Source organism: Canis aureus, chromosome 10 (assembly GCF_053574225.1).
Source record: "Canis aureus isolate CA01 chromosome 10, VMU_Caureus_v.1.0, whole genome shotgun sequence".
Lineage (NCBI taxonomy): Eukaryota > Metazoa > Chordata > Mammalia > Carnivora > Canidae > Canis > Canis aureus.
Window position 1 is genome coordinate 6,082,397 of NC_135620.1, and position 16,726 is coordinate 6,099,122.

Genomic DNA, 16,726 nt, shown 5'->3' on the forward strand with positions numbered 1-16,726 from the left:
GGCTCAGCGGTTGAGCGTCTGCCTTTGGCTCAGGGTGTGATCCCAGAGTCCCAGGATCAAGTCCCACATCGGGTTTCCTGCATAGAGCTTGCTTCTGCCTATCTCTCTCTCCCTCTCTCTCCCTCTCTCCCTCTTTGTCTCTCATGAATAAATAAATAAAATCTTTAAAAAAAAAAAAAAAAGCCCTGAAGAGAGGGCAACAAGATGGGTCTATGGCCGTGCCCACCTTACAGCCCAGACACGGTTTCCTCCAAGGCCAGGATGGAGGAGAACTGAGATAGATCCTGGGTCTCCCATGAGTTGAGGAGACAAGGCTCAGAGTCCCGGGAGGTCAGAGCTTATAAAGCAAAATCCCTAAGAACAGAAAGTGACAGAAAGAACTCTGAAGATGCCCAAAGGGGCTTCCTGGCTTCCTTAGCAGAGTATTGATCAATTCCCACGTGTGAGGAAACTCTCAGAAGCCAGGGAAAGAATCACCCAGAAGGATTACAAGGAACAATTTCAGGGGCTCACACAAGGCTGGGAATACTGCCTGTGACTCACCAGCCAAACCAACCAAACAAACAAAAAACAAATTAAAAACCCTCAAAAAATGCCAACAAAACTCAAAATCCAAAGGTCACTGAAAAGAGTAAAATGAGAAGAGTAATCTGGTAAAATTGGCCTTAGACTGCTGCTCTGTCCTACCTAACAAAGGTTAAAAGACCCAACAAGGAACCAATTGTTCTGAGGTAACCTGACCACACATCAGAAGAAAACTCAAGAATATCTGTGGGATATAGAAGTATCTATGGCCCAACACGGTAAAATTTACAAAACTGACCTAGTAATGACATAGGTGACAGTTAGAAGACCAGGACAATAAAACAATTATACCGTAATCCATATATTGAAAGTAGAACAAAGACTGAGCATGATAGACATATAAAAATGCAAAAGATAAAACTGTAAGTAAGAATTAGATAAAGGCCCCAAAAGGCATGTACATATTATGAAAAATAGACAGGAAATTAATTAAAATCGGTGAGATTTATGAATGAAGATACCATTTAAAAGAAAAAAGAATAAGACAAACAAAAAATAGCATTATATCACTGCCTACCTTACTTGTAGATTATCGGTCAAGTCTGAAAGTTTTCAAAGGTCCATGCATAAGGTTCAGAGATAGGAGGTAACTCTGTTTTAGCTGGTAAAGGTCCACCAGACCCTTAGTATAAATAAATTTTCCCACTACTTCTATAGGCAAGTAATAAGAATCAAGTGTCTTAACATGACTACCATCCTTCCAGGTGTGTCATTCACACACATATTTACACTCAACAGGGGTGTCATTTCCACACACACACTCAACTGGTATGTCATTTCCTCACACACTCAACAGGCGTGTCAGCTCCACACACATTCAAGAGGCTGTCATTTCCACGTACGCTCAAGAGGCTGTAATTCCCCAACACATACTTGACAGGCTGTCATTTACACATACACACACCACACACACACACACTCAACAGGCTCTCATTTACACACACACACACTCAACAAGCTGTCATTTCCACACACAGACACTCAACAGGTTATGTCCACACACACTCAATAGGCTGTTATTTCCTCACACACACTCAACGGGTGTGTCATTTCCACACTCAACAGGCATGTCATTTCCACACACACTCAACTGCAGGCACTGGGCTCACATGGGAATCATAACGGAGTGGCCTTCACCCCTCTTTCTTCAGAACCAGCTAATCTGCTGAGTCACACACACTAACAACCTCATATTAGATCACCGAGGGACCCTTTACATTGCTGACTCGTTTCAGTAAAACAAGACTACACAGCAAGTTGTTACTTTATAAAGAAAAAGTTAAAGGCAAAAGTAAAACAAAAGTTATAAGGGATTCAAAATGTAGTTCTCCAAACATACAATCCTACCTTTAAGGTTTTGTAGGCACTGCTCATAGTAGTTACCCGGTGATTGGAATGATTACCGCCCAACTTACAGAGATGACAAACTGGCCTCCGACATAATTCACAGTACATGTTTATTCTCTCCGTTTCATGTTCTGGGCACATTAAAATCTGTTGAGCACGGAATAAAGGTGTAATTAAGGGTCCTCAGAGCCTGCAGGATACTCAATATCCCAACATGCAAAGACGTGCTTTACCAAACCACTAAATAAAGCCATTTAAATGAATGAATTTTAAAAAGTGTAAAAGCATTTGGTGTATTAGAGTCACTATTTTTCGATTTGAGGATTCAAATGGCCAATTAAATATGCAGATATTATTTCCCCCAACTTGGTGGTAAGATGGTGACAATTCCATTGCTATCAGGTCTGCATGCTTATTCAAGACAAAAAGGCCCTCTGGCCACACTGACAAGGCAAATTTGAATGACGTGACCAGCGCTTTTGTAAGGTACCATGACAAATAACTGATAGGAACCCAAGCCCTCACCATCTTCATAAGAAATCTGCTCCTAAAGTGGTGCCTTGCTGGCTCAGTCAATAGAGCATGTGACTCCTGATCTGGGGGGTTGTGGGCTTGAGATTATTAAAAATAAAATCTTAAAAAAAAAAAAACCCTGCTAAGGAGTCTTGGAACACTTTATGATATAAGCTTCCAGATGTTTGCCTTTACATATTAATCATGTACATGATCAAATTTAGAACTGTTTTTCTTTCGTTTTCTTTTTTTTTAGTACTGTTTTTCTGATTCAAGTTTCTAACTTACTCTGTGAACTATCACTATGTATGAAATAACGAGTTTCATTTGCAAGAAAGAGATTTCTTTAGACTAGTGTGTCAATGAAATCAAAAAGTTGTCTGTGGCTCCAACAGTTCACATTTTCAGCAACCACAACTGTTTTGATAATATCAAGACACAAAGAAAATGTCCAATATGAAAAAGCCTAATACCAATATGCAGGACCAGGATAAAAACTGGAAAAAAATTGAAATTTTCCAGCATGTCCAAGTTCCTACATTCTCAAAACCATTAAATTTATTTATTTGTTCTGATTATTTTAATTCCAGTATAGTTAATACACAGTGTTACATTAGTTTTCAAAGCCACTGCATTTTAAATAAAATAGAAAATTTGGCATTCTGCAAGGAAGGATAAGAACTCAAAGTTATAGGCAAATATAAGAGACAACTTTGTAGAATTTTACTATATTTAGCATTACACTATTTAAGGAAAGTAATATTTTCCTCAATATAACCCACCTCTTCAGTTCTCCCTTGCCAATCTTTTATTGTATTTGTAAGTAGACTAAGTCTGCAAATTATATTCAAAAAATTTTTACTCAAGATTTCATGTGTTTTAAATCATAAAAGCCCAAGTGTAATAAATTCTATAATGACAAGTTCTTTCATAATGGAAAGAACTAGTATTAATCAGTTTAATTAATCTTCTGAGAGAGGCATTGAAGCCCCAAGTTGAAGTCATAAATTTTTAAAAGTCTATGACCTGGTGCATTTAAAATGAGATAAGGAACATAATAGGAGATTAAAAACTTTTTGATAAATATATTGCCACACTGACATAGTTTTAAAAAAAAGACACAGTGTGAAAGCCCAGATTGTTTCTCTTTTGATCTACCAGTCCTGGGCCACTTACTATAATGTCAGAGGGGCACCTGGCTGGCTCAGTCAGCAGAGCATGCAGCTCTTGATCTCAGGGTTCATGAGTTTGAGCCCCACAATGGGCATAGAGCTTACTTAAAAATATAGATATATGATGCAAAAAATACTCAGCTCATAGTCTCAAGATAACTTTTGGGATTTATTTCCATTGTATTTTTTAAGCAGACTCTACACCCAATGCAGAACCCAACTTGGGGCTCAAACTTAGAACCCTGAGATCAAGACCTGAGCTGAGATCAAGGGTCAGACACTCAACCTACTGAGTCACGGCGGCCCCCATTCTTCTATGACAAATTAAACAGCAAAGATTTATCCTCAAGAATGTAAACAGATTTTCATACTCACACACGTTACTAAGAAGAAATAAAAACTTTAATCAAAAGAATCTCTCAAGTTTCTGGTAATCTATCTAAATCAGAAAGCAGCATAAGTGAAGATAGCCAAACATCATTCTGCTTTTCTGCCACGAAGCAGGGCAAACCACAATGCATAAGGGTCTTGTGAGTGTTACTAGAGAAATTACCCAGAATATTTAAGAAATGTGAGTTCCACTTCAGATATTATATAAACATTATACCACAGTCTTCAAACCATTACGCAGTACTTACTCTTATATATGCACAGCATAAGCAGCTAACTGAAAACGTCAGAAAAATGTTTCCCAATCAAATCCTTTAGGCAACTATGGGTTTAATCACATTAAAGCACAGAAGCATTTGAACTTTATAACCACTTGGATCTCAGGGAGCACCTCTGAGACAATTCAGCCCTTCCCGTTTGCAGAGGTAGCATTGCGAACATTTGCGTATCGTGCTGCATGACGCTGTGTTGTAACATAGCGACCCAGGATATTGCTTTTGGGCTGTGCGGTGAGTGTCCAGCCACACACAAAATAACTCCAAATGCCAGGCCTTAGTTTCTCGTACAGGTTTTTTTTTTCCTTTTATGTTCTCATTTTATATTTTTTTGGACATACACGTCTCTGTGTTTGTGAGCACCATCCATTTTTTAAAATTAATTAATGTATGTATATATTTTGTTTATTTATTTTAAGTAAGCTCTACAGTCAAAGTGGGGCTTGATCTCACAACCCCGAGATCAGGTCGCACACCCTTAACAACTGGGCCAGCCGGGCGCCCCTCTTTTTATAGGCTTTTCAACTTACTCCCATTCTTGCTGTCGAGGTCTAGATGCATAAATAATTCCTGTTAGGATACCGATATTCTAACCAAATCAGAACTTCTCTTACCTTGGGCCTAAAATTAGTCGTCGGACCCACATACTCATGCTGAGCTTTCACAGTACCCCACGGGTGGTAAATTTTGAAGCACTCGTTGCAGTAGCTCGCGCTACAGTCCATGCAACTTTTTGTGGACTCCTGGGGTGGTGGCTTACAAAGGTCACACATGATAGCTGTGGCTGCCCTGGCTGCCTGCCGGTACCTCTCGACAATGGTTTCCAAAGTGAAATTTCGAAACAGACCATTGATTCCTCGTTCTCCAAGATCCACATCATGCTCACAGCCGGGGCAAGGAAAAGTGGTTGTCCTGGGGGTCAGTGAACCGCGCTTCCAGCCTGTGTAATTGGAAGTCCTTGTTTAGTTATGTCAGTAGGAAAGCAAACAGAATGAAGGAGAAAGGAGTGATGTTTTGGAAAGAGACAGAGCTACACCTACATTCCCACCACCACCACCAGCATCCCTATCCCCAAAAATAATGCTCAGAGTGGTGGCTCCACTTGAATCAGTCTGTATTCTGAAAATGCATAATGCTGATTTTTCTGTGGTATACAAAAGACAAGCCCAAGTTATTAGATAGGTCTTAAAGAGGAGAGGAAAATCTAGAGTAAATCCCACACAAAACCATATCAAACCAAACAGATATATAGACAAAACACAGAATACAATACTACACAGGGTCAGGATTTTTTTTTTTTGAAAGCATATAATTAACATTTACAGTTATTTCTATGTATCATATCCAAAGTAATTTGGTTTTCATTTAAATGAACACAGCCTTGGCTGATGGATAGGAAACAAACTCATACATAAATGACAGAAGACCCTAAACAGTGCCCCATGGAGAGGCTCCAGAAAGATCCAAATAGTTCTGTATGCTATTTGAAATTGTGTATACAATTTCAACAATCCATCGCTTTGATCAGATTCTGAAAAGAATATGTGACCATAAAATAGTTAAGAACCACTACAAAAGAGCATTCCCCACAGTAGTATTGTTTTATCCAAGTAGGCAAAATCATTAGTTAACTGAGTGTAATCTATAAGAGTGAAAACCTCATCCATAGACCTAGAGACTAGTGACTTTAAAAGAGGGACCAACCATTTAGTATCTTCTTATGACCTGAAAAAAAGAACCATTAAAATTACTTAATTCAGTAAGCCAAAAGTTAACCCAACAAGTATAATTAATAATTTTCTAATATATACATAATTCAGTGAATGACTATGAAGAGCACACTTTTGTTCAATATTATCTTGATTTTTAACAAATCAAGAAACCAAGACATGACCGTCCTTACCCACAGGTTCAAGAGAACCTGGGGTTGTTCCTTTAACCTAAGCACATGCATACTTATTCCCTGCTCTCATTTATAAATCTACCCTGAGAGCACGTAGTCTTGGTTGTTCACAAAATAACTACCTAATTATAAACACAAACTTCTTAACCTAAAGCCTCTTTCATTCTACCATATATCCAGTACTAAAAACGAATGGCCAAACTTAGTCTACCACATTTATAATAAGTCTTTCCAACAGCTACGTTAATATTGCTCTGGCACATTACTATCATCACTGAAAAGACTGTCTTAAAATAGGTCTTGCATGATAACACTAAAGGTAAATTTTAGCCATCAGCTCACAATATTATTCATTTGAAGTGACTTGACAGCATGCTAAGTGGCACTGGGTTCCCAAAAGTACTTAAGCAACAAACATGCAGAGTATTTTTGATATCTTCATTTACCTTTGCATTTCTAAACCTATAAAAAAAAAAAGCATAACAAAAAAAGCTGCCCCATAAAAAATTAGAAAATTCTACATAAAATATATTTTTATGATAATCCTCAAAACATGCAACACAGTCCAAGATATTTCACAACACAGCAGGCATATAACGAAATAAGCAGCAAAGCCACTTTTTAAGACACATGCCAATGAAAATTTCATTCATGAAAAAAACAAGCCAAATAATTCTGGAAGTGATATAGTGCAGTGGTCAAGTTGAAACAAATGGAAAGTCCCTTTTAACTGCATGCTTCCATATGTGAACCAGGTGATAGAAATAAAAATGGATAAACCCAAACAGTCAATGTTTAAAAAAATGAGTTATTACTGCTTTTATGAATTGAAGGTGGAGATCAGTTTAAGTAACAGGATCAAACAAAATTAAATCACGACAACAAAGTCATGCTTTCACGTATATACTGGTGACACCCAGATTGTGGCCTTCATGTTCAGAAATTTCAAATAAGATGTTTCGTCCCTTTTCTGTAAACCTCTTTTATTTTTATAACAAAAATAAGGTGTAAAGCATCACACAGCCTAATAAGACAAAATATTAAGTCGATACATCTCAGCTGCTTTCCTAAACAGATCTTAAAAAAAAATTCTCATCTTTTTCTGTGAATGCCAAAGTATTTAAGTTTTATTTCATGTCTTGGGCTTCCACCATTGTCTTCAAAAACAAATGATAGTATATATGTTCAGGGCAATAAGGAAACAGAACAGGTCTAAGGATATTCTAGGAAGTAAATCTAGTGGGGGAAAAAAATCTAGACAGAGGGGCACCTGGGTTGCTCAGTGATTGAGCATCTGCCTTCAGCTCAGGTCGTGATCCCAGGGTCCTGGGATCAAGTCCCACATCAGGCTTTCCGCAGGGATCCTGCTTCTCCCTCTGCCTATGTCTCTGCCTCTCTCTCTCTGTGTCTCTCATGAATAAATAAAATCTTTTAAAAAATCGAGACAGTAGAACTAAGAATAAGATGTAATAGAGTCAACTTTTTACTCTACAGCTGTGTTCTCTACTATAGTAACTATTAGCCAAATATCACTATCTAAATTTAAATGAAAGATTCAGTTCCTTGGTTGCACTAGACACATTTCAAATTCTCAAGCGCCATATGTGACTGGTGGCTCCCATACTGTCCAGTGCATGGTCAAACAAAACATTCCCATGATCATAGAATGTTCCATCAAGTAATATTCCCCAACAGCATGACATAATGAGAAAGAAAAGTAATGATGACTTTGAAAGGTAAGGAAGCAATGCGGGCCAAGCAATGTAACAGTATATGTCAAACTGCATTTATGGGGCCAATTACATGTGCAGATTATTTGAATCTGTCCCCTTGCAGGATTAATTCTTTTCCCCAATAACACCTTGACTTCAAAGACAGATTCATGACACATATAAATGTAACAGATTTATGACACATGTGTCATAAAATCATGACACAATTTGAAAATGAAGACTCCAAAAAAAAAAAAAAATCCTCAAATTGGTTTCTAGCAAATCTCCCCTCAAAACTACCTTTCAATCATTATGTTTTGTCATTGAAATATCAAAGAAGATAAAGGATTTCAAGACCAAGTCAGTTCGTAAGGAGTTCAAAACTCTGCTAGCTGTATCCTCTCCCAAATTCTGACTACAAACTACTTCCCCACCATCAGCTGCCAGCGAGTTCAGGTCGGGCTTCTAGGTGCTTGGCAAAGGGCTCATGGATTGTGCTGCCACATTCATACTTCTTTCAGCACGTTCTCACCATCTGATGCCTACAAGCTACAATCACCTTCCAAGTATTAGGGGCATGTTCAAACTGCAACACCTTTATCTCAACTACTGTCTGAAAGAAATAGGGAGCAAGCAATGCTTAAGCCAACTGCTCCTGCCTTTCCTCCTATTTTCTAAGTCTCAACACTTAAGATTCTCAGGGACTCCCTGAAGCTTGTAAGAGAAAGGATGCCACATGGCTTTTTTGGAAGTGTCAGATCTGTAAACTGAGGCACGTAGAGAGGTAGGTAAGGAAGACAGAAAAGGGATAACATTTCAGGTGTTTATTTTCTCTAGTAAAATAGAAGGTATCACCAGCATTCTGCAAAAAAATAAAAAGTAGCCAATTTTACTTTAAAGGTCAACTGGAGTTTAAAAAAAAAAATCCTTTTAATAAAAAGGGTTGGCCCATTGTGGGCCCAGAAGTCAAATACTTTGGAAAGCCTAAAAGAGGCAGTGTACGTTATTTACCCACAAATGGGTAATACCTCAAGGTCAAAACTCAAACACTTTCAAACATTACCAGAGGAGAGACACCGTATGCACAAAACAAGCAAAGATTGTATTATTAAGTACCCAAAAAACTGCCACTGCCCTTTAAGCAAAGTTTTAAATGCAGAAGAGAGTACTGGCTCATTTGACCATGCCCAAGGTAGCAATACGGCCATTAATATAATCTTAGTTCCACTAAGTAAATGAAAAGAATCGTTAGGCATATTAAAAGAACTCATAGACACGAGTATGTCATTTTCTTCAAAAATATCTTGTCATGCCAATGGACAAAAGGGAGGCACTGGTGACTGGAGCTCCCTTTAGAAACACCAGCCTCGGCTTGGAAATTTAGTCCTGTTGACCTTTAAGTCATTCAGCCCAATTTGTCCACTTTCTACAAAATTTTGAACACTTGACCACTGATATTTACACACTTTATGTATACAAGGTTATTAAATTTAATTCTAACACTATACTGCCTGCGGCCACACAAGCAATAAAGCGTTTTCTACCTCTCCACCCCAAAGATCTCCGTTGTGACGCTGCGAACAATGAACAGAAAGCTGGATTTAGAATTTAATTTCAAAGAGAAGATTCACAACTCGTTAACAAAAGATAAAGCAGTAACTGTGTCCTGTACACAACACAATTCTTGCATTAACGGTAAGAAAATGTGTTTTTTTTCCTGGCACATGTGGTATTTATGAAACCATCACTGTCAAACATTCATCAAGCTGACCTTAGAGTTCAGAATCAATCATTGTTGGCGCAGCCCTGAAGAGGTCTAAACTCTATCTTATAGATTCGTATGTTTGCACAATTGTATTTCTGGTAACTTGAAAATACACAGCAATAGCAAGCATCTTTTGTTTGATTTTTTTAACTGATGTATACCAAACCAACCCTGTAAGTAAGTATTGCTAAAACTGACTGTATCATCTTCCAAAAAAGAAATACAAAATGTGGGGAAAGCTTGTACACATGTGACACAAAATGTATAGTAATATGGCTATTTTTATATAATTGAATGTGTTACAGTGTTGCATACACAAACCCTACTCTCCTTTCAAGGCAGTACCCTTTTATTTTAAAAAATCTGCCAAATATCCAATGCAATGATAGCCAAAAGGGCTATCTGAGCCAAAAGCATCAGCCACATATGCCATTAAATTTTCCAGTAGCCAGATTAATTAAAAAGAAAGTGAAATCAATTTTAATATGTGATTTACTGAACCCAATATATCCAAAATACTAACACCTCAAAATGTAATAAAAACTATTAGAGACATTTGATATTCTTTTCATTCTAAGGGTTTGGCATTCACAGTGTATTTTTTATACCTCCAGCACATTGCAGTTCAGACTAGCTTATTTCAAGTGGTCAACAGCCCCATGGGGCTAGTGGCTACTGCACTGGACAATCCTGATCTAATTAATTCATTTATTAAACCAGGGGCAAAACTAATTTTTAGAATTCTACTCCTCCCACACCAATACTCAGAATAGGATTTCTTTCCCAAGTATCTCTAAGTGATAAAAAATAAAAAAAATAAAAAAGAAGCCTGCCAGGAAAAAAGGGGGGGGAGCATTACTTCCCTATGAATTTCTCTTTGAATCACTCCAAAGAAAAAGTAGAGGCAAATGTCCCATAAATGGAGGGTAGCATTATATTTGTAATATCATTACTTCTATTAATTCAAAACTGATACCATGAGAAGAATGGCAATCCTAAATCCACATTCATTTGATAAAATCCTCCAGGAATGATTATTATACTTGGAGCCCCCCAACCCTCTGAGTACTCGATCTGTATTTGTTAATTTGCTCTGTAGGCTCTTCTTGATGAATGATTGTGTTCTAACTATGACGCTCTACATAATGCTAGGCTATAAGCCTCTTGAAAAGGAGGGACAAATCTATCTTGTTCATTCCTTTTGAGCATTTAGCCAAGCCTGGCAACCAGCAGGTTAAATTCAGTATTTGTTGAACGAATGAATGCAAATGAATGCAAGCTTGAGAATTTCAATATTGGAGAAGAAATGGCGGTTGACATACAACCGACTTAACCTACCACCCAAGGCAGGAATCCCCTCTACAATGTATTCAAATGGTGGTCACTCACCCACTCTTTAAAACAAAGATTTCAAATACTGATGGCCCAAATGCTGAATGGGAAGGTCATAGCCAAAGATGTGCATTGGCTGCCCTATCCTATGTTGAGCTGGTATGGAGTCATTCAATAATTTGAATTACCTATCAACATTTAAAAGACAGATTACACATCAAAAACACTATCAGGTTCTTTTGCGGGAGGAGGAGGGAAGGACAGTAAATCTGAAAATCTAGTACCCCTAAACTAATGCACTAGTGCCAAGTGGCTAAGTGCCCAATTAGACAAGGCATCCATTCTGGTCTACAGTCTCAAACCATGTGACACCATGTTCTACAGGGGAGGCCTGGAGTCAACTGGCTGCTAGTTTTCTTAAGGTAGATGAGTTAATGGGAAAATGAAATATTTACTCTCTATCAAAGAAGTAAAACCAAGGTGTTTATTATGCCTGGGACCTGCTTCCCTAATGCATATGGCCCCTGAAGCATTCTAAATCTGACCCCTCATTTGAATACTTCTACTGACAGTGAGCTGACAATCTCATCTTTGGAAACCCATGATGGGTGTTTGTTTTCTTTAGCACTGAGCTTGAAATCTGCATTCCTTTTCACAGAAAGGTTTTCTACCTCCCCCCATCTCAGGACATGATCCAACTTGACAGGGTTCTTCCTCAAGGAGAGGGAGGAACATCTCGGTAATTCTATTTCTGATCTAGATGGTGTAAAATATGGTGGAATGGATCTTTTATTTTAAGCGAAAAAATAACACTATTATTGATTAAAAGCCATCATGGCATGTTTTGTGGAAATCTTGTAGCAGGGGTCATTCAACAACCACTCCACAAATATGTATTAAATATCTGGGATCCCTGGGTGGCTTAGCGGTTTAGTGCCTGCCTTTGACCCAGGGCGTGATCCTGGAGTCCTGGGATTGAATCCCGCATCAGGCTCCCTGCATGGAGCCTGCTTCTCCCTCTGCCTGTGTCTCTGACTCTCTCTCTCTCTCTCTCTCTCTCTTCTCTCTCTGTCTCTCTGACTCTCTCTCTCTCATCTCTCTCTGTCATGAATAAATAAAATCTTTAAAAAAAAGATATCCACCAAGTAATATCTAGGTGTGCTTCTAAAAGCAGTTAACCATATTTCATCTAGTTAGATATATATATTTATCTGTATTTCATCCATTCTCCATATGAATCACATATAAATACCAACCAAATGTTAAGATTAGAAGCCCACATGAGATACAGGATTTTATATACGTGTGTAAGCTCTATCTAATTATAGAAATGTTAGTAGATAACTAAAATTCCTTTTAATGATTTGTGTTAAATATTAATAGAAAAAAGTAAATTTCCCTTGGTCAATCAATCAAGGGGTCTGTCCCTAATTAGCCAATGAGGATCTACCAACAGAATATCTGTTTTCCCTGTAGGTAATTTCCAGCTATGGAAATCTGTCCCTGCCCCCAGGGCTGCCAGCTGGTTCCTAGCAGGGAGGGAAACATACAAGTGATGACTTCATAATAAGCATAACTCTCTCTGATCTCATACTCCCTGCAGCCACAGTCATTTAACACTCCCTTTTCAATACATGCTTATAATTTTTATATATGCAAAATATCTTCCAAGTAATTCGTGATTACCCTTTAAAGTAAAAGACATTTTTAAAGCAGCATAATAACTACTTTTAGATCAAATCCACTCTTATGGAGACACCTGGGTGGCTCAGTAGTTGAGCGTTTGTCTGCCTTCGGCCCCGGGTATGCTCCCTGAGTCCTGGGCTCAAATCCCACATTGGGCTCCCTGCAGGAAGACTCCTTCTCCCTCTGCCTATGTCTCTGCGTCTCTCTGTGTCTCTCGTGAATAAATAAGTAAAATCTTAAAAAGAATCTTATCCACTGTCTGATGAAGCACAAAGACACATACATTGCCCTACAAGATACCACCAGATCACAGTGTGGACCAAAAAAGACAGCATTCACTAAATGCAAATGAGGAGAAGGAAATTCTCTTCTACAAAGTTTTTTTTTTTTTATATTAAAGATTAAAAAATTATTCCTATACTATAGGGGGAAGAAATAAACATAGGGTCCTAAAAGATCAAACTTAAAAGCTCCAAACCAAAACCGGATAGAACTGAGGCAGTGAAGTTTGGTGTTTAGAGCTACTCACATACTCTCCTCCTCCAAATGATGCTAGTACCTAACCTGACGCTGAGATTCTGGTACTCAAATCTCGGCCTCCTCTTGGACCTCACTGCTGATTTTGGCCCTGAAACGCCCAGTGGCCCTGTTCCTCGGATTTCAAATTAGTTTTGATCTACTTTAATTCTGCAATGGAGGTCCAGAAGAAAGAAAGTTAACACTATCCCAACGGGTAACAATTATGATGGACTTCTATCATTACTACAGAATTCCACCACTAGTTAGTTGATATTCAAAAATCCTGATTTCAAAAAATGGATTTAAAATGGCTGAAGAAGATAAAGTCCTCAGGTAGAACAAAATGACACCAAATTAATCTATCTAAAAAGCCTTTTGGGAACAGTCATTATGGAATCTTATCCCTTAATTTGTCACATTTATTTCCATATTACTATAGACAGAGGATTCCCTAGTGAGTACTTCCGCGATCCATTGTTTCATCCCTCATCTAATCTAGAGGACCCCTTGGGTCAGAACACACCCCAAAATACAGACCATTATTAAGAGCTCTAACACAAAGCTGGGGTTCAGTATTCAACTTTAAGTGTATCCCAGAGACAGGAGAAGTTCACTTCTGAACTTCTGAAGGGAAGGGCTCCTTTACAACTAGTTTCAATTTATTCACCTGGAAAGATCAACCCGCAAAATGGCAAAAACAATGTCCCTTCCACAAATATTGCTGAGACTCCCAGGCCCCAGGCTTTGGCCACATACCTGGTCTGCTAAGTCTGTCAATTTTGTCCATGCTCGGGGACGGGAGCCGAAGTCGAGGACTGCTCTGATTGGAGTTGTCTGATCCCACGTCAATGAATGAATCATCAAGTGTCAGTAAGAGTTCTTTTACACACTTATGACAGATACTGTGTTGACAAGGGAGAATCAGTGGGTGGGTAAACAGCTCCTTGCATGCTGGGCAAATGAGCTCTCTTTCGATATTCTTAATGGTAACCTGGAGAAAAATCAGAATCAAAAGCCCTCGGTGAGTGAACGTATTACCATGTTTATGCCTCTTGTGTCAGTTACCTGTGTTTGCCTTGCCAAAGGGAATCAAGAAACGGTTTATAATCTGAGGTTGCTTTCTGGCAATGAAATTCTGTACCATCAGCCCCCCTCACCACCCACAGCCTAGAACTGAAGGGACGCAGAAATGGAAAAAACTGAAGTCTGAGCAATATCAGCCCCAAATATGAGGAGGCCATATTTCACCAATCATGAAGTTATTCAAATCATCATGAATTCACTGATTTAGGACATCTGAAAAACCCTTAAAGTAGATGACTTCAGTAAAAGTTAAGAATACAGCCCACTAAGAATGAGACTGCTCCTACTGAGCACACTAACTCTGTGGCAAAAGAGAGCTGGCGAAAACTGGGTTAGCCAGTATGTTCATGGAAGCCTCCTTGAAATCTCTTTACAAGCTGAATCATCAGCAATTGTCTACATTAAATGTGGCCAATTTTCACATGCTGCAACTGTAATGTTGCTGAAAAGCTTGAGGTTCTGCTGCCTATCAAAGTGGTTATCTTAAAAGCACTTTATGAATATTGAAAGGGTGGAGAGGACTAGAAAGCACCATTATAAGTGCTCTCAATACTACAGGCTTGCATTATTTTCCATGAGAAACACTCAGTCTCTTATCACAACCAAAAAGGTTTGATGACCTCATGCTCATTTTCCCATCCTTCCCATATGCAGCCCCCCAAACTGCAGGTGCTATGAATCTATATTCAGCACCCCTGCAGTTTTACAGTTCAATTTTAAAGTGCTCCTAACCCATGTACAATCATTTCAATTACTGGAGATCCAAAGAAAATGAGAATCGAATCAATTTACTCATTTCCACTAAATGAAAATGTATGTTCTTCTATTCCCCCTAAAGCGACCTTTAAGTGCTTTAATAATCCCTGACAGAAGCACTACATCCAACCGGCTTTATCACTGCCCATGGTCTTTGAAGCGTTTCTTGCTGCATCATTCAATAAATATTTCATAGAAGCCCACATCATGTCACGATTTTATTAAATTTGGGAGAGTGCCACACTTCACAATTCACAGCAAAGAAAATAGAATATTCGCATCCTAGCTCATTTCACAAAGAATCTGACACCTCAATTCGAAGGAAAATACTGCTCTGAAGGTCCAAGATAGGTCCAAAAGAAAATACGAAAATACTGTTCTGAATGAAGGTCCACAACACATTCCCATCTGGTAAAAGGTTTACCTCCTGGTGGAAGATCTCAGATCACTTCCAACTTCCTTGTACAAAAAGCGGTACATAAGCTTCTTAATCACGGCAGACATAAAGTAATCCTTCCCCAAAAGAAAAACGAGCTCTCATTTTAGATCCACCGAGGGCAGCCACAACTTGATTACGAGAAATGGGATGCGGCGGCTCCCGCAATTGAGCTGAGGACCAGCAGGGTTCGACGAGAACTAACAGGTTGGAAAGAAGGGCAGCTCCGAGCCTTTCGAACAAAACACTTGCGCCCCGACAGCTGCCAGGGCCACCCCGCCTCCCGCGCGCCCGGCCGGCAGCCGGGGAGGGGCCTGTGCTCGCGGAGCGGGCGGGCGGCTGGGGAGCGCCCGCGGGGTCCGAGCGGGGTCCGGCCCCACGACGCCCGGGACAAAGGGCCGCGCCCGGCCCCCGACTCCCGGGGCCAGTCGACTCTTCGGCCTGGCCCCGGGTTAGGGCGCCCCGCCCGGACTCCCCGAGGTGCTCAGGTGGGCGAGCGCCGCACCCGGTCGGCGCCCCCGGCAGGCCCCGGCGCCCCGGCCCCGGGCTCCGAGCCCCGGCGGGGCAGGCAGGCGGCGCCCCGGACTGCGGAACCCCGGGCGCGGAAGGCGGAGAGGAAGCGCGGCCGCCGCCCGCCCGCCCGCCCGCCCTCGCTCCCGGGGAGGAGAGGCTCCCGCGGCTCGCGGCGGAGGGGGTGGACGGCGCGCGAGCCGGGGCCCCGGGGAGCCGCCCGGGGGCGCGGGGCGGCGGCCGCGGTCGCCCACTCACCAGCGAGTCGGAACCATCCCCTTCCATGGTAGCCTCGTGCCGGGTGTCATCAACGGCGCGGTCCCAGCCGGCAGGCGGGCGGCCCGGGCAGGGTCTGGTGGGCGGGTCCCCGCGGTCGCGGAGCCTGGGCTCGGAGCCGGAGGGCAGCGGGTCAGCCGGACCGGCCAGCGGACCGGCGCGGCTGGGAGCGGGGCGGGGGAAGCACAGGCACCGAGAGCCCAGCGGCGCGCGCTGCGACGGCCCCGGAATCCCGCCCCGCGGCCGGCTGCGGCGGCGGCTCCTGCGGACTGCGGCGGGCGGGAGGGCGGGCGGCCGCGGGGAGACCCGGCGCCGACGCCGCGGAGGGGCGGGGCGGGGCGGGGCGGGGCGGGGCCGGGCCGTCGCCCGGGCAACAGCGCCCACCGCACAAAGGGGGCGGGGCGGGCGGGGGCGCGGGCGGGGGCGCGGCGCGCGCTGGGTCTGCCGCCCGGGCCCCGCCCCCTCC

General features: G+C 41.4%; 1 protein-coding gene across 2 annotated transcripts in view; it reads right to left on the reverse strand.

Annotated features, from left to right (window-relative positions):
• TRIM36 (tripartite motif containing 36) overlaps nucleotides 1-16,495 on the reverse strand; it is a 34,124-nt gene extending 17,629 nt beyond the window's left edge. Inside the window, exons 1-4 of one of the 2 annotated variants that reach the window (XM_077911249.1) lie at nucleotides 16,243-16,495; nucleotides 13,956-14,190; nucleotides 4,897-5,222; nucleotides 1,933-2,079 (exon numbers count right to left, since the gene is read on the reverse strand). In XM_077911249.1, the coding sequence (XP_077767375.1) occupies nucleotides 1,933-2,079; nucleotides 4,897-5,222; nucleotides 13,956-14,190; nucleotides 16,243-16,269 (735 nt within the window). In that variant the 5' untranslated portion in view covers nucleotides 16,270-16,495. Of the gene's footprint in view, nucleotides 1-1,932; nucleotides 2,080-4,896; nucleotides 5,223-13,955; nucleotides 14,191-15,462; nucleotides 15,637-16,242 lie in introns of those variants that run through there. The other variant, XM_077911251.1, reaches the window with a different exon arrangement.
• Nucleotides 16,496-16,726: the final 231 nt, after the last annotated feature.